This window comes from Lissotriton helveticus, chromosome 3_1 (genome assembly GCF_964261635.1).
Source record: "Lissotriton helveticus chromosome 3_1, aLisHel1.1, whole genome shotgun sequence".
Classification (NCBI taxonomy): Eukaryota; Metazoa; Chordata; class Amphibia; order Caudata; family Salamandridae; genus Lissotriton; species Lissotriton helveticus.
Window position 1 is genome coordinate 1,024,462,395 of NC_136061.1, and position 18,134 is coordinate 1,024,480,528.

The 18,134-nt window shown below is 39.0% G+C and overlaps 1 protein-coding gene across 1 annotated transcript in view; it reads left to right on the plus strand.

The window, feature by feature from the left end:
• LOC144824202 (dynein axonemal heavy chain 11-like) overlaps positions 1-18,134 on the plus strand; it is a 3,356,387-nt gene that overhangs the window by 241,689 nt on the left and 3,096,564 nt on the right. Inside the window, exon 12 of the mRNA XM_078683354.1 lies at positions 484-600. Coding sequence (XP_078539480.1) covers positions 484-600 — 117 coding nt within the window. The remainder of the gene's footprint in view (positions 1-483; positions 601-18,134) is intronic.

Genomic DNA, 18,134 nt, shown 5'->3' on the forward strand with positions numbered 1-18,134 from the left:
GAACAATGACTTAATTTATAATTTACAATAAATAGATCTAAATTGATCCTCTTTACAAAGCCATTCCTTATCCTCAAAATCTGCCATGGATCTGGCACTCCAGGTTTCAGAGATTTTGTTTTAGAAAACCAACATTGATTCATTGTGTAGACGTTGATGCCATGTTATGTGACTCCGAATATTGCAACTTGTACTCCTTATATAGTCAAAGATTTAAACAGTGTAAATGTTGTGTAGTATTAGTTTTAATATAAACTATGCTCAGTAACAGGTGGATAGTTGTGAAGGGTAGCAAGACAATGATTTGTTCAAGATCTGGCAATATGTGCCTTCCGACCTTTGATTCCTAAATGAAAGCTTCACCCAAAATCCATTGCTGCTTGGAAAAATAGATTGTACCATAATGAAGGCAAACAAAAATGTTTGAATTGAAATCTGTGCTCAGATTTATGTTTAAATTGACATTTCAAATGGTTCCTGTAGGAATTCTTCTATGATCATGAGAAATACACTAAACAGATGAATGACTTTGACCATCATTTGGCAAACATCCTCAATGTGGCATTTCGTGAGTCAAATGGACTTGAGTCTGCTTTCAAGGTAAATACATTTCCTCTTGACATCATCCTCTACAGTCAATTTTAGGAAAAGATACAGTGTCATGTCATTTTTGTAAGGGTTGCATGTGTATTTTAACAGGTTCCAAATTAGTCAATTAAATATACATGGACATCCAACTGTTGCTGGTATATTTGTATACATTTGTATATTTCTACTTGTTTTTTTTTGTTCATTTATATTGCAGACCCCAAGGGAAGGTCATTTAAAGCGTGGGAGGGTGGCAAAGAGAGCCACTGTAAATTAACAACTCCCAGGCTCAATTTAGAGGTATGAAGATCACTGATTAATCCTGTGTGGAGCCACTCAAATGTGACACCTCTGCCACAGATTGCTGCATCATTGAAAAGCCCCTTTTATTAGAGCAGTCTTTACATTACAAAGTACCCGCCATGCAGTGCGAGAAAACAAACAATACAATCACCTACCAGGGAAAAAACTATCTCCTCATCAGGGTTCTTATTTTTTATTTGTCTTACAAAGGAAAAGGTAATGCAGTGTGGCCCGATAAATGGCACCCTTACAAAAGAGCATTTGACTCAACTATTAAAACCCACTGAGTTGCCCTGTTTTGCTCCCAGATTTGTTCAGGAGCAATCCAGGGCACACACTTAAAGTGGCCCTCTTTGAGGGACCCCACACTTCTGTGATATACTGAATACTGGATGAGACTCTATAGATGTAGCCCAAGCTCTCTTTAAAATTTGTACCCATCTGAAAGTGAAGAGCAATTTTTCCTTCTTCAATTCCCTGCAAATCAATCCAAAAGTTTCTTAATTTGATTCCAGAGGTTGCCAAATATTATTTCAGCAAGGCCTCCTTGTTTTCAGTACAATGCTTTTGTATATTAGTCTCTCAGGTCTCTGTAGGTAACCCTTGTTGTAGACTTGCTCTGGGTCCATAAACCGTGTTTTATTTATCAACTTGTTAATATTTCAATAGATTTATTTTCTACCTCTAGTGACCCGGTCAACCTCTTGGTCCTTGGATGGATCTTGTTCTGTACTGATAGGGGCTGAAATATATATATATATATATATATATATATATATATATATATATATATATATATATATATATATATATATATATATATATATATATATATATATATATATATATATATATATATATATATATATACGTCTTATACGTCAAACAAAATCTGAACTGCTATAATTTGTTCATTACCCATAGATTTACCCTTAATGAAATAATGGGACAGAATCAGCAGAATTTAGTTACATTTTAGGTTTAGTAATTTGGGACATCATCATTTAAATTAATAATAACATTCAGCCCTAATATTAGGTTAAATATAGTTTAATAATATTACATCAAACCGCTGAGAACAATCAAATATATATCCACTTCATCCGCGACAGATGAGGGGTCAACCCAAGGTGAGAGTTGATTAAGGGGATAATGAAATCAGGCGAGCCTCATACAGACCCTTTAGGAAGTTCAGCAAAGTTCCGATTGACCAGTTCTGGTTCTTCAATACTGCAAAAATAAAGCCACAGTGGCATATCAGCCGATAGGTTCAGTTCAGCATTTGCACACCAGTCGGAATCAAAGTGCAGTGTTACGTCCTAAGTAGCTGAAATCCTCGAATGAGCGAATCAAGCCGTCTCCAATCCAAGAACAGGTGCCGCCTCATCTGTCCCAAAATCTGAGCAATTGTACTTCATAAGTTCCTGGGGTGACATCCCTTGGCATCACCAGAAATGTCAAACCACTCTATACTACTGGTCAGTTTTGATAGGATGGGGTGATGTAGCAAGTAAAAACAAAACAACTAAGTCATGTAAGCTTAGTCATATGAACAATGAGATACTTCAAAGAGAAAGAGGAACTATGCTATGATTTGTCGATACTCCTTTCCCAAGCAGCTGTTCTAGTATGTAGCAGAAATTGTTGCCATCGTACTAGCTATTCAGAGGATGTCAAAGAAAACATGTAAGAGTTGGAATACAAATGGTAACTTTGCTGAATATTCCCACAAGCTGCTGAATAGTCAGTTCACAAGCTCACGTTGGAAAAGAGATCAAGAAATGAGACCTACATGGAATATAGCTAATACACGATAAGTTATGATGAATTATAAATCTTGCATGAATAATAAACTAACATTATTGTTTTTGTGAGTGAAAACATTAATAAACATTTCAATCAAATCATAATTATTTCATGTAAGTATAAGGTACTCATAAAATAGAAAAATACATTTAAATTTCTTATATGAATGCTATTCAAAGCTTACATGTATAGAACGTACTTTAGGGGGAGTTTCACAAAAACAACTTTAACAAAACTTGTGTAACACCTACTTTTCTTTTGTCATTTTCGATGCACACATTATAACATGACATAATGGTGTCTTATTCTTTCACATGTAATGTGATCTATTATGCATACAATTTCTTTGTTTTATTAAGATCACATTATCAAAGCATGGGATCAAAATCATTAATACTTGTTAATAATCACATCTATTGAAATTGAACATAAATTATAACATAAAACTATTCTCCCATGTGCATGCTTTTACGATGCAATATATGAATTAAACTTTCATATCACTTCTAAAAAATGTGGAAAAATCTGAGTACAAGTTTGTCATCATTTATGTAAATGTTGTCATAATCACTTCTTTATTCATAAATGTGGTCAAGTGTAATATCTGCTCTATTAATTCCCCCTTTGATGGCAAATCAAGCCATCACACCTTTATCATATATTTTCTCTGATGTCACCATTATAGTGCTGATGTCTACAAAAGTGTTAGTCTAGATTTTTCCAGAGCTTTTAATTCATCATAATATCCATGTTGTCTCTCCTCTTGTTCTATTTCAGTTTTTTCATTCAATCCTCTGGTTTCCTTTTTTTCCTTTCATGTGTTTACAGAATTTAATAAACAGTGTTAATATTAGCATGCTGATAGCAATAGCTAGTAAGAGTGTTAATGTTTTTCCCTCGAGACTACCTCCCAAGGTTGCAAATCATTTTCCCACAGAAGAAAATGTAAATGTAATATACTTGTAAAGCGCACAGCTGCCCCAGCAACGGGGCGTCCTGGCGCTGTATAACTCTGGGGAACCCGTCCTGGCTTTCCCTGTGGGATGTTCCCTTGCTGGGAGTCCCCAAGGTGGAGCCAGGCATCCCTGGAATTGGTGGGGCCGTTGTGGAGATTAGGCAAGCTAATGCCCAGAGTTGCCAAGTGGAACCCCTGATTAGAGTAAGCACCAAAGCGAGAATTATCGAGTCCGCTGACCAAGGTCCACGACCCTGCCGCGTCGGGAATTGAACCCTGGTCCCAGGCTGACTTCTGCTCTCAGGCCTGCCGCCTCTAACCAGTGAGCCACACTACTCCAAAAACCTTCCGCAATTGATTCCTATGCTCCATCAGCCTTAAGGTCACCCAAATCTTTTTCTGAAAATGCAATGTTGTTAATATACCCAGCAAATGTTACTTTTGTCAGGATATGCGTACAATATTGTTGAATTATCAGCATATCGCAGACCATGCCCTCTTTTGCAAGAAGGACATATATTGCATTGCAAGTCAATTTTGTAACAACATAGATCAGATAGCAACCATTTCAGTATTTATGATAAGAAATCCTCCAGCTGTAAAAATTGATAATCAATCAACTACAGTGGAAAGTTTTGACATTTTTGGAGAATTTAGAATCACTACAACTGATGGAATTATTGCACCAAATACATCCCCAATTACTTCAGCAACATTTTCTCCCCTTCTTAAGCGAGTGTGTTTGAATTAGTTGGTTCAGTCTGTTTGTCCTACATGATACATTTTTGGAAATACTATTACCATATAACAACATCCGTACCAATGTTTTGGTAACATATAATAGCCATTTTTCTCACAAATATAATATATTCCAGGAAATACAGGAGCTACTCCCCCAAGGTAAAAAGCCCCTCCTCCCAGAATTTGGAAGGTGTTGTCACATTCGCTAGAACCAACAAATTTGTTGTTAAATTCAGTTTCGCATTGCAAGATACATAGCTTTCCTTTATCTTATAATTCTAGAGCCATTGCAGGTTGTGCATCACCCTTTTTAAGTTCAGTTTTAATGTGTTCCCAAGGTGGAACCTTTGACTGTCGTTCAGCCTTTTTCTTTATTTCCCCTCATCTGTCTTCAACTGAATTAATAAAATCCTTCTCTACACTATGTAAAAGGCAGGTTAAATTATGTCTGTGTGCATAAACGGTATCTATAGATGGTGTAGGTTGGAAAAAGAAGTTTATGTATCTGGTACTATATTCATAATTTTCTTGATAGGTACTTAATAGTATTGGAATTGACCTTTGCAATAAACCAAACTTGTTATTACACTGCATGAAATTCCATAAGTAACGGGTAGGTTATGGTTAGTCACCCCTTCTGAGACAGGAGTAAGTAATTGCATACATACATAACAATTTTGTGCATCCATGGTGTCCACATACTCATACAACAATTTAGTAAGGACATTTAGGGGCTAATTACGATGAGTGTCGCAAAGCCTGAGGTCGGAGGCTTTCCGACACTCATCGTTAGTTTCACTTCCGACCACCTAATTACGATCTAGGCGGTTGGAATCAAAACCGGCCGGTCATTCTGGCTGGATTCTGAAGGGCTCAGGGGGCTCAATGCCAGTCGGAGACCGGCCCGCAGTCCCAATGGATGGCGTTTCCGCCGTTGGTATTACGATGCTCGGTTTTCCACAGGCTTTCCATGCTGGGCTTTCTGACATGGAAAGCCTATTGGAAAACGAGTTTGGGGGCCACTAGCAGGGCCTCCTTCTACTTGCGGCCTCTGGTTGGGGGCCGAGGGGGCATCCCTGTTGATCCCTGCACTGCGTGGCAGGCACCTTGAGGTACCTGCCACGCGGTGCAGAGATTAATACAATTTCCCATTTCTCCTATTGAGAAATGGGAGTATGCGACCGCACCATGTGCGGTCGCACTGGAATTGAGCAGTCGGCACCACTGACCGGAGGTTGGTCAGTCCCAAGACCGCAGCGGTGTTGGTCGGAAGCAACTCCATCCGACATCGTAATAAGGCCCTTAGAGAGAAATCACTAATAGATTGATCTACATGTAGAGTTTTGTCAGTTATTATGTTGGATTCAACTTCATCATTTCTCCATTCTAATGAATTAGTAACAGATGTAGGTTTAATAATTTCTATATAGTCATGCTGAGGAAGATTTAGGATAATATGGAACACAACAATAACGACAGAAAAAAATCTGCTATGAAACAAGCACATATATGTGTACGTTTTTACCGATACCGGGTTTGAATTCCCAGCTTCTTCAAAACTGGATTTCATGACACCTTATTAATTTTTGCAGAGGATGTTAATATAGCATTATTGGCAGCTAACTATTTATTATTGAGCCTTTAAATAGTTTTCTTTATTTCTTTTCTCCATCACAATTCACAGGTTTCAGCTTTTATGGTGTATATTGGAGTCGTTTTTTGTCTCTCTAGATTTTTGTATACCTTTCCATTTTTCTTTGCTTTGATATTGCCCCTTTGTTATGACAGTTGATCAAGGGGTTTTTGTGAGCTTGAATCTTTGAAGCAAAAAGCGTGGTATGCTTTCTCCCAGTCGTTGATTGCTGCTAAATATGTCCACTCAGATGCAGTGTACTTTTGATTTGGTACCAAGAACAATTACAAAGACCCAACCTGTCTACAAGTAATATATACAGCACCTATAAAGGTCCCTAAATAATTAGAACATCGCTACGCTAATACATCAAAACATTACCCCAAACAAATATAGTTGGTCTGACTCCGGGAGATGTCTGCCCCGCCCGTCGCCTGGAGGACTTTTGCCGCTGCGCCTGCCTTCCTGTGAAAAGATAGAAATGTACTGATCTGACCTTGCTCCCGTGAGCATCCCAGCACGTGGATTTTGGACCTGGGTGTCTGTTGCTTTTTATCTACTATTTGCTGGAGCCTAAAGAGCCAGCTCATTCATCATTCTCTCGTCTCCGCTCTGATACCGTTTGTTGAGCTGGTCTCAATCTTATCCGTATTTTTTCTGTTTAATGGTTTGGATGCCCCTCATTAAGGTGGTTTATCCTCTTGTGTCCCACAGCTGTATCTGGTGAACCTGATGAAGGTGTGACCCACATTGGGTTAGACACCGAAACGCGCGTTGGTGCTGAATAACTCTGTGCCTCTGGATCTATCTACATCCTCTTACCAAGAGAATGCACAAGAGTCTTTTGGTCAACATTAATCTCTTGTATAGGACCCTTTAGTGTTGTGGAAACCCTGTTGATTTGTTCATTGATAAATTGCTCCTGAGTGACTAGGATGTATGAGTATGTATGTATTTGTGGATGTGTGTTTGTTATGAATGTATGAATGTGGGACCATATTTATATGTAAATGTCGTGTTTGTAACATTATACTTATGTCTTATGTCATTGATTTGCAAATTTTAACAAAATTATATAAATGCTAATAATAATAAACAATTCATATATTTTGTAAAAGAAATCTTTTCTATTTTTGTTTGGGGTAATGTTTTGATATGTTAGCGTAGCAATGTTCTAAATATTTAGTGACCTTTATAGGTGCTGTATATATTACTTGTAGACAGGTTGGGTCTTTAGAATTGTTCTTGGTTCTTGCTCCCCTGTCCAACCTGTCTATTATTCGACATCAGGGGCCCCCTTTGTTAGTGGTTATTTTTGATTTGGTACCTTGGCTCTTTCCGACCTGCTTACTTTTGGTCCATCATCATCAGTAGTGCTCTGTTCTGATTGACTTGAAATTTCGGTAACAGTCGGGGGTACTCTGCTTTTTGTCAGGATTTGCCTCAATCTGTCTATTCTTTTGGGGCAACGGTCTCCATTTATCACTTGTGTTTCATTTGCACTCTTCACATCAACTGGGTCAGTAACTCATCTAGTCGGCTCCTCTTCTCCATGATCCTCGGTACCTACAGGGAATGACAAGTAGCTGGAGCTCCCTCTACTATTTGACTGACCAGAGTCGGATGTCTCAATGTGACCACCGGTACATCCGTTACAGTACAGCACCTTCAAGGGGACAAGGGACTCGGTGAGTGTGTCACAGCATGTACCCAATTAGGCAGACCACCACATTTAACAGCAGTTTTGGTAACAAGTAACATTTAGGGCCCAATTGCGATGTCGGACAGACCGGAGTCCGTCCGACATCGCTCTGAAAATGAAATCAAACAACTTCCTGTCGTCTGTTCCAGTCCAGCTATTAGGATGTGACCGAACCCTGTTTGGTCGCAATACTATACTTTGCTATGGGAGTGTGAATTCCAAACAGAATGCATGCTCTCATAGCAAAGAGCATGGTTGCAGTTCATACCTGCACCCGGTGGCAGGGACCTAAAGGTTACCCACAGTTTCCCCCTAGGCCGCCATTTGGCAGCCTTCCAACCATGGGGACCCTGCTAGGGGCCCCCAAAGACAGTTTCCCAATGCCTTTTTGTATCAGAAAAGGCTGGCACAGAAAAGCAGTGGAAAACTGCCATTATAATCCCTCAGCCACAAAGAGACGGCCAAGGGATTACTGCAGGTCTTCCGAATGGTGGATGGGCTCTCTGGGCCCATCGTCAGCCATTCGGAACGCCTGTTTGTAATAATTCCAGGAGATTACGATGCGGAAAGGATGGCTTTGAACGAGGGTCGGAGCGATTCCTTACCGCACGTAATTGGGCCCTTAGTATGGCCCACGCCAATAAGGTTCCAAACACAACTTGTGCACATTTTTCTTCACCAGCACCCAGTCACCAGGACTAAGATCATGGCACTGCTCCTGTTGAGGCGAAGTGGCAGCTTCCCCAGCCTGCTGAGGCGTAGAACATATCACATCAGCCAATCCTTTACTGCAATCGAGTTACAAATCATCAGTACTATTCACTAATTGGTTTGCAGGGAGTGCAGGCTGTCTCGTAGCCCTCCCCATAATGATTTTGTGATTTTGTGTGGGGACAGTCCATTTCTTCTGTCTGGGGTACTCCTTAAACTCATCAACACCAGAGGCAAAGCATTAGGCCATTTCAGATACATAGATGCACACACTTTCGCCAATCTAGATTTTAGCGTTCTATTATCCTGCTCAACCACTGTAGATGCTTCTGGTCGATATGCACAATGCAACTTCTGCTCAGTTTGTAATGCTGCACATAGCATCCTCAAAACCTTATTGTTAAAAGAGTGCCTCTATCAGATTCCTAAGAAGTCGGAATCCAAAACGCGGTATGGAGTAGTTTAGCTACACTTAAACTGTCATTTCGCCTAGTTGGAAATGCTTCCTCCCAACGAGAAAACAGACACACAATCACCAGAACATATTTCAAACCATTACAAGGAGGCATCTCAATGAAGTCAAGTTGCATCCTTTTAAATCGTTCTCGATATCTTCCCTCATGACTCATCGTGACCATTGTTATCTTTCCCACATTTTGTTGTTGACACACTATGTATCTTTGACACATCACTTCTGCAATCGCTCTACATCAGGGATTCAACCATGTTTGACTAAAAATACGCATGATAGCATCTTTACAAACATGTGCAGGAGCATGTTAATTCCTCGCCATGGGCAATAACATCCTGTCTGGTAGAACTGGTCTTCCAGCTGTGTACACCCACACTTCATGCCTCTGCAGCACCCTGCTTTAATCCACCCTTGTCTCTCAATGCCTGGTGCTTCATCTTGCAAATTCTTTATTTCTTCCTATGTTTAAACAATTGATAACATCATCCCACATTCCCCGACATCAGTTTTCTCTTTTAGGGTGGATCTCCATTAAAGATGTATGAATTTAGAGTGTAATAGCATGCAGAGTGGTAGCCGATTGTAACATTATTTCCCTGTCGGTGGGCTGGACACTTGACTACAGCAGTATGGGCAGGCAGTTGCAATGACAGCAGCAGATTTCTCACGCACTCTCTGTTTTGGATAGGTGAACCCGAAGAGGTCATGAATCCACGCTGCAACCATAACTGTCTAAAATCATGGACGACTCAGAAGCCACACTGGCTGTCCATATAAATGGTAACTCTCAATTGTTTGGTAATGCTGCAGGCCCGTGTTAGAGTTATCAACTCTGCAACATGAGCAGAATATACTCCTTGCAACCTGGAAGCTTCCACCACTCCCACAACAGTACAGATGGCATATGCAGCTCTCAAATTTCCCTCAGCATCTTGCAAACATGATCCATCCACAAATAGCACATGATCTGATTTAGGTAATGGAACATCCAGAATGTCCAGTCGAGGTGTTGTACACAATTCAGTCATATCCAAACAATCATGATCTGCTTCATCAATCACAACTTCATTTCCTGGTAAACACATCAGTGTAGCCTGATTCGAACTTGTGCATAGCACAAGTGACAAATTCTCTGCACCCAAGATCACTTGTTCATACTTTGTCAATCGACTACTTGTGATATGTTGCGTTCAAGTGAGCAAAATCTCAACTGAACGTGGTACATGTACTTGCAATGGATGACCCATCACAATGCTTTCACACTGTTCAAAAATCACACATGTGGCAGCAACGGCTTTTAGACATCCAGGTAACACTCCGGCTACAGAATCAAAAGTAGCTGAAACATCTGCAATAGGGCTTAGCGCAGTTCCATGCATTTGTTCTAAAACTGACAATGCGCAGCCTTCGTGCTCACTGCAGAACAGAGAGAAACATTTGTTAAAGTTGGGCATTCCCAATGCTGGAGCTCGACACAAACTCTCTCGCAGTTCGTTAAAAGAGTACATGCATTCATCCTTCCATGGAACTGGATCTGACATTTCTTTGTGTGTAAGTCTTTGAAGTGGCTTGGCTGTCAATGAAAAACTTGGAATACATTGTCGACAATAGCCAACTATTCTCAGGAACATGTGAACTTCCTTTTGTGTGCTAAGAGGATTAATCTGCAGAATGGCAGTAACCCGATCCTATGACACTTTTCTGGCTCCCTTTACAATGTGATGTCCTAAGTAGAGAACATCTCTCCTGCAAAATTGTAACTTAGTTGGTCATACTTTATATCCATTCACTACCAAATTATTTAATAATGCGATGGTGTGGCATATGCAAGCTTTCTGAGTACCGGATGCTATTTACAAGTCGTCAATGTACTGAACCAATACAGAGTGATCTGACACCACTAATGACTCTAGATTGTTCTGCAAAATTTAATGACATGGTTTCTAAACCAGAAAGCAAATACAAATTGGTTATTCGGGTGCAAGGGAATGAAAAAGAAAGCTTGACACAAATCAATGACAGAAAACCATTCAGCTTCACATGGAATCTGGTATAGTATCACAGCTGGATTTGGCACAATTGGACAACATGAGCTCACAATCTGGTTAACCTTGCGCAAATCCTGCATAATCCAATACTTTCCATTTGCTTTCGGAATTCCCATAATATGGGTTTTGCATAGGCTTCCCATAATCTCTCTCAAAATTCCGTGTTCAATCAATGACTCAATTAGAGGCGTTATTATGCCTGCAATTGATGCTGGGCTCAAGTTATAATGGAGGTTGGGGGCGGTTCGAGGGAATTGTGCATTTGGTTCCAAGGTAATGCTTATTGGAGCAACACCTTTGATCAATCCAATATCTTTTGCCCTGAAATCCCAAACCCTAGGCAACACTGTGTCTCTTAATTCCAAAGGCAAATCTTCACTCGCCAATAAGGGAAAAAAACCTTCGGCTTCAGATTTTTGTTTAGCCATTTTGAATACAACATCATTTGTATGAAATTCAATTCCCTTTGGGGTACAATAAATGGAACAATTTAGTTTGCACAGCAAATCTCATCCTTATAGGTTTACTGGACTAGAATCAAATATTTCAAAATTGTGCAGATCCTCAAATGACCCAATTTGTACCTTGACAGGTTCAGTAACAGGATTTGACATTAATCGGTTTGAGACTCCTACAACTTGTATTCTTTATCCCAAGAAGGATAGGTTTGGAACTTCTGCTGTTCTCACAGTGGAACGGGGTAGCACCAGTGTCAACAAGGAATAAAACAGGTGTTATATTTTCCTTGCCATCCACATAGGGACCACTCTGGTCTACCTCTAAGGATGTGCCAAGCATGCATTCCTCCTTCCCTCTCAGGCACCGTCACTGTGACAAATCAGAATCACTGTCATCGATCTGAATTAAGTGTTGCTGAGTACCATTTAGGTTTGAATCAGTCATGTCATTTGTATAGAATCCCTTGTTTACATTATATTTTTGAACTTCACCATTCATGTGTGGCATCGGGGCTTGCGGCATGTTTAAGTTGACATTTTTCTGTATTTGAGTCTGCTGATTCTGCATCATATCATTCCTATGGGGCTGTACATTCCCACCCTGAGATACCTGTCCATTCATCTGGTGCAATGGATTAAACAAACACTTGCGCTTCCAATGGCCAAACCTATTGCAAATGTGACACAGATTTGTCTTTTCCAGCATCTCTATATGTGTCCTTCTACCTTGATTTGGCTTTCCCTATTGCTGCACACCTGCCACTCCTTGCGTTTTCGAATTCGCTTGACCATTTCTCTGTACAAAAACAGCGCATTTTGCACCAACGCCCATGTAATCTTTCTTTGCTGCTTTCATTTGAGCCAACTTGAACATCTCCTTTAATCTCTTATGCTTAGAATCCAATTTGTCGCCACTATATTTACCATACCAAAAATATTTGTCTCTCTGTTTGCTCTGCCAACAGATCAAATACTGCTGTATCATAGCACTTATTTCAGGTCTCAATCCATACACAAATCGGTAAACAAAATGTCTCAATACCTTTCAAGATACATTTTCCATACCACTGTTCTGTTTAAATGCCTGTAAAAGTCGTTCATAATACACGTGTACTGTTTCCTTTAATTCCTGTGTTGGGCATAGCTGTTTTCTTGGTTTCCTTCTTTATTGCTCATCTGCCTTCCCATTTCGCCAACTTACCCATTCTTTTCCCTGAGGGTTTTAGATTCTTGTGGTCTCTGTAACTGCAGTCTAATCGAAAAGTCTTCTGTAATGTCTTTGATTTTTGTATGTCCACCCCATATTTTTGTACAACTTCAGCTAACTTCTCATTAGTAATTCTAGTTCATCAGGTAATATCCTTACATACGAATAACAATTCATCATCTCTATAATGAATGATTCTACCAGTACTGATAGTACCCAAAATCATTTCATCCAATTCTTCCTTAAGCTTTGCTACATCAAGTGATTTTTCATTTGGATTTCTTAGTGCAGATGTTCTTTGCCCTGTACCGTTATCAAATGTCGATGGAGCTATTTCTCTAATCCAATCATCAAGTTTCTGTGTTTTAGAACCTAGCTGTCTATCTTCTTGAGACCCTCTGCTAGCTCCCTCCATTTGTGGTGTAAAGTGTTTTAGAATCTTGAGTGCCCATTTATAAGGTCTTCCATGCCAAAGCTTGTGTTCCTCTATTTAGGATTTCCAAATTTCTTTCAGTTGTATCTGGTAATGGAGTTGATCTCATTTGTTTATGTGATACATTAGGTTGTACGGTTTCTATACTAAAACCTGATTAATTTGCTCAAACGGAACTATCACAATTTGGATTTATCGGATGGGAGTGTAATTGTTCCGTACTTGATCTTCTTTGAATAAGATCGGTTTGTCCCATTCCAATTGGGATTGTCAATGAATGTACCTGCTGTCCTTCACTACCTGATTGATATAAAGGAAATTCAGGTCCTATGTATACTGGAACTGAAAGGGCATCAGAAGCATTTGGTATCATGGGGTTATTAAGTCCTGCTTCTCTATGTGTCTGTTCTTCAGTTAAGAAAGGATTATCCAAATTTGACCTGGTGGGCATTAAAGGTGTATCTGGTAAATCTCTCAGAAAAGGATTTGACCCTGTTCGAGATTGTGTCATATGCAAGGCTGGTGTACCATCAGGTGGTATCAGTAACCCTTATCTAGTAGGCAAGGGCACATCGCCCAGTATTAATGTCTTCATATTCTCCAAACGTGTCATTGCTTCCAAGAAGCTTCCCAATTGCTCTTTACAAATACTTCAATCTATATGTCTATTAAATACTTCCTTGTTTTCGTCCAAGCTACCAATCTCTGCGCAGTTCTCTGTGATGCTGTCAACCAATCCCAGCCCAGTTTCACACTAACAAACCAATCATAGCGTAATACTCTATGATGTCAAATAACTCCTTGCAGCAGTTGCCCCTCCTTTACAATTCAACTTGTTCCTTTTACCAATCAACGTTGTTTTTCAAGGCAGTACTATAAAAATAATTCTCAGAATAAACACTTGTCTGCTCCACTAAAAAATATAGATCTTCACTTACTCAAAAGTAATATTTAATCATGCACTCCAAGCGAAATTTCGACCTGGCGACTCCACCTAAATCCTTATGATTCTTCTCCGTGCTCTTGAGAAGCAATCCCAACAAATGAAAAATTCACACTCTCACAAAGTTCCCTTCTCTGCTTCTCTGGTGGTACTGCAGATGACGTCTCATGCACAGCACCTTCAAATCATAGCAGACAAACTTACTCAGTGTATTCCACACTGAGACCACCCTTAGGTGTCTATTTCAGAATCTTAGGCCACTTTGGACCTGATTAAAACTTCAAATTTCACAACAACAATAAAGATATCTTACTCAAGCACAAGCGCTAAACAACAATATTCAGTACTCTAAGCAACTAAAATGCGCAAACCCTGTTAATATCCACAGCACCGTTTCGTCATTCCATCGTCTTCTCCGGAAGTGGCACTCAGTGAAATTTTTCACTGAACTTGAGCTTTAGATAAAGCTATAGGAACTTCAGGATTCATCCCCCTTATATCTCAGCTTTGTCAGACATGGACCATCCTCTGCTACCAGAAATACTGTTTTAGCGTTGGTCTGGGCCCATAAACTTTGTTTTAACAACTCGCTGTTATTATTTCAATAGATTTCTTTTCTACCTCTAGCTACAAGGTCAACCTCTTGGTCCTCTAATGGATCTTGTTCTGTGCTGATAGGGGTTGGAATATTCGTAGAATGGACAATTATTTTATGAGAACCAGGAATGGGATAATTGGCATCATCAATATATATGCTTCTTATAAGTCAAACAAAATTCGAGCCTCTATAATTAGCTTAAAAACAATAGTTTTATCTTCAATCAAATGATGAGACAAAATCAGCACAATTTGGTTACATCTTATTAATGGTGGGTGTGTTGGTTTTATGGCACACGCATAGATTGCACTACAAATGTTCAAACAATTCTATTATTGCGGTGCCCTTGAAAAACGGGAGACACACCCTGCTTTCAGCAATTACCAGTCTTCAGACTGATAGAAACACAATTTACTATTTTTCAATGTACACGCCACAATATGATAACACAAATATGTATTTATCTATTGTAAGACAAAATACACTCAAAGCTCCCGTTCTTCGGTGTGTTCTTTTTATTTCTCTTTAACCACAAGCCAGTGCGTTTCCTCGCAATGGGTTTACCCTTGCGACTTCCTCAGGGTCGTCCAGCGAGTTTTCTAGAGGTAGAAGAGAAACCTCCGTTATCCTGTTTAATAATGGATGTCTGTTGTCTAAATTTCAAAGTAACTCCTCGATATATGTGCACTATTTATCTTGATCCTTGAAGTGTAAAAATACCTTTGTGGTCTTATTCTAATATCCAGATTAAGTCCACGTTTTCTTTAGATGTATATATTTTACCAAATTCGCTGCTTCAATACCTGCACTTTATCGTGCTGTTTGTATTTCCATCAGAAACGAATGTCCTGCGTCGTCTGCCCGAATACAAGATGGCTAAAGAGAAATAAAAAGAACACACCGAAGAATGGGAGCTTTGAGTTTATTTTGTCTTCAAATAGATAAATATAAATATTTGTGTTATAATACTGTGGCGTGTGCATTGAAAAATAGTGAATTTAGTTAAATTTTAGGTTTAGTAATTTTGGACATCATCATTTAAATTAATAATACCATTCAGCCCTAATATCAGGTTAAATATAATTTAATAATATGATATCAAGTTTCTGAGAATAATAAATTAGATATCCAGCTCACCGAGACAGATCAGGGGTCAACTCAAGGTAGGAGTTGATTAAGGACATAAGAAAATCAGGTGAGCCTCATACAGACCCTTTAGGAAGTTCGGCAAAGTTCAGAGTGACCAGGTCTGGTTCGTCAAAACTGGACTGATAAAGCCACAGTGGCAAATCGTGAAACCCTTCCCCCGAAAGGTTCAGTTCTGCATTAGCACAGCAGTCAGTAGCAAGTTGCAGTGTTACGTCATAAGTAGCTGAAATCCTCAGATGTGCGAATCAATCTGTCTCCAATCCAAGAATGGGTCCCCCCACATCTGTCCTAAAATCTGAGCAATTACATTCCATACGTTTCCAGGATGACACCCCTTGGCATCACCAGAAATGATAGACCACTCTGTCCTATTGATTAGTCTTGATAGGATGAGGGTGATGTATTAGTTAAAAAGAATACAATCCGGAAAAATCAAGTAAATCAAATTGTGTAGCTTCCTTAAGTCATGTAAGCTTAGTCGAATGAACAATGAAATATTTCAGAGAGAAAGAGGAAAATTGCTAAGATTCATTGATACTCCTTTCCCAAGCAGCTATTCTAGTATTTAGCAGAAATTGTTGCAATCATACTAGCTGTACAGAGGATGTCAAAGGAAACAATTAAGAGTTAGAATACAAATGGTAACTTTGGTGAATATTCCCACAAGCTTCAGAATGTTCAGTTAACAAGTTCACATTGGAAAAAAGAGCAAGAAATGAGGCCTACATGAAATACTGCTAATACATGATCAGTTATGATAAATCATAAATCTTGCATTTCTAGTAAGCTAATATTATTGTTTTCGTAAGTGAACATGTTAATAAACATTTCAATCAAATCACAATGTAAGTATAAGGTACTCAGAAAATAGGAAATTACATATGAATCTCTTTATGTGAAAGCTTTTCAAAGCTCACATGTATAAAACGTACGTTGGGGGAAGTTTCCCGAAAACAACTTTAACAAAACTTGTGTAGCACCTACCTTTCTTTTGTCATTTTGGTGCACTCATTATAACTTGGCATAATGGTCTCTTATTCTATCACATGTGATTTGATCTATTATGCATAAAATGTCTTTGTTTCATTAAGATCACGTTATCAAAATCATAGGACCAAAATCATTAACACTTATTAATAATCATATCTTTTGAAATTGAACAAAAAACTATTCTCCCATCTGTATGCTTTTACGTTGCAGATGATGAATCAAACACTCAAATTAGTTTAAAAATTGTGGAAAAAATGTGAGCACACGTTTGTCATCATTTACATAAACATTGTCATAATCACTTCTTTAATCACACATTTTGTCAAGTGTAATATCTACTCCATCACCCTTGCCAGAAATATTTATCATAAAAATGTGATATTCAAGAAAAAAGATCATCCAGCATCATGTAAATTTGCGAGACCACATAAATTAAAATATAAAAATGATAATTGAGAATAAAGAATGCTTAAATGTACAAGTTACCATGATCTTGTCTTTCTTTCTTCCCTTCTTGATCCCTTATGTCTAGGATTGTCACTTGGCTGTTATTTAACAAGGCCAATAAAAAAATCGAATATCAGTAAAATCTTGTATTTTTTCCCTCTTTGTACTATAAACTTTAAACAGAAAACCCATGAAGACATCACTTAGATTTTATAGCTGTCTGAATTATTTCTAAATGATTAATGTGATCAGAGGGATGATTGCCATTTAAAAAAGGATACTGACACATATTCCCATTCAAATACTAAATGTTGGCAATTCCATGATACCAAAATGTAAAGAAACAGCTGATAATTTTTTATGGCAAAGATAGTAATCCTGCTTCTGCCCCTTTTTCTCTGAGATCCTAAGTCACTCCATTTGCATATTCTATTATCAAAAGATAGCACTGTAAATGCATAAAAAAATGGCGCATCGGGCAGCGGGCAGAAGGCACTACTGGTGTTGGAGACTTCCTTCGGAACAGTTGTGTTCTTTGGAACTCCACCCGCCTGACGCCAATTCGAGCCTTAAGAACCAATAAACACGTAATGACAATTCACAGTTGTGGAAGTACACTCCACGTGGTTTTCCTCTAAAAATACCATACTAAGGTAAGAGGTAAATAGGGCCTGGGACAGATAGACTGTCCTGAAGAAGACCGACGTGACCCATTCAAGAGAGGGCACCTTAATACGGTCGAAATTGTTGACCACCGCAGTCTAAGGAGGAGTGTTTTAGGATCTTGACCTCCTGCCTAAACACTTTTTCATCCTTCACACGTTTTTAATCCTGATCATGGAACCTATGAATAAAGGGTTAACAGGTATCCATGAGCCAGTTTTATTGAGCACTACCTAACCGCTCTTTTTGTCTATCAATCACCCAGTCCTTAGGGACAACACTTATTG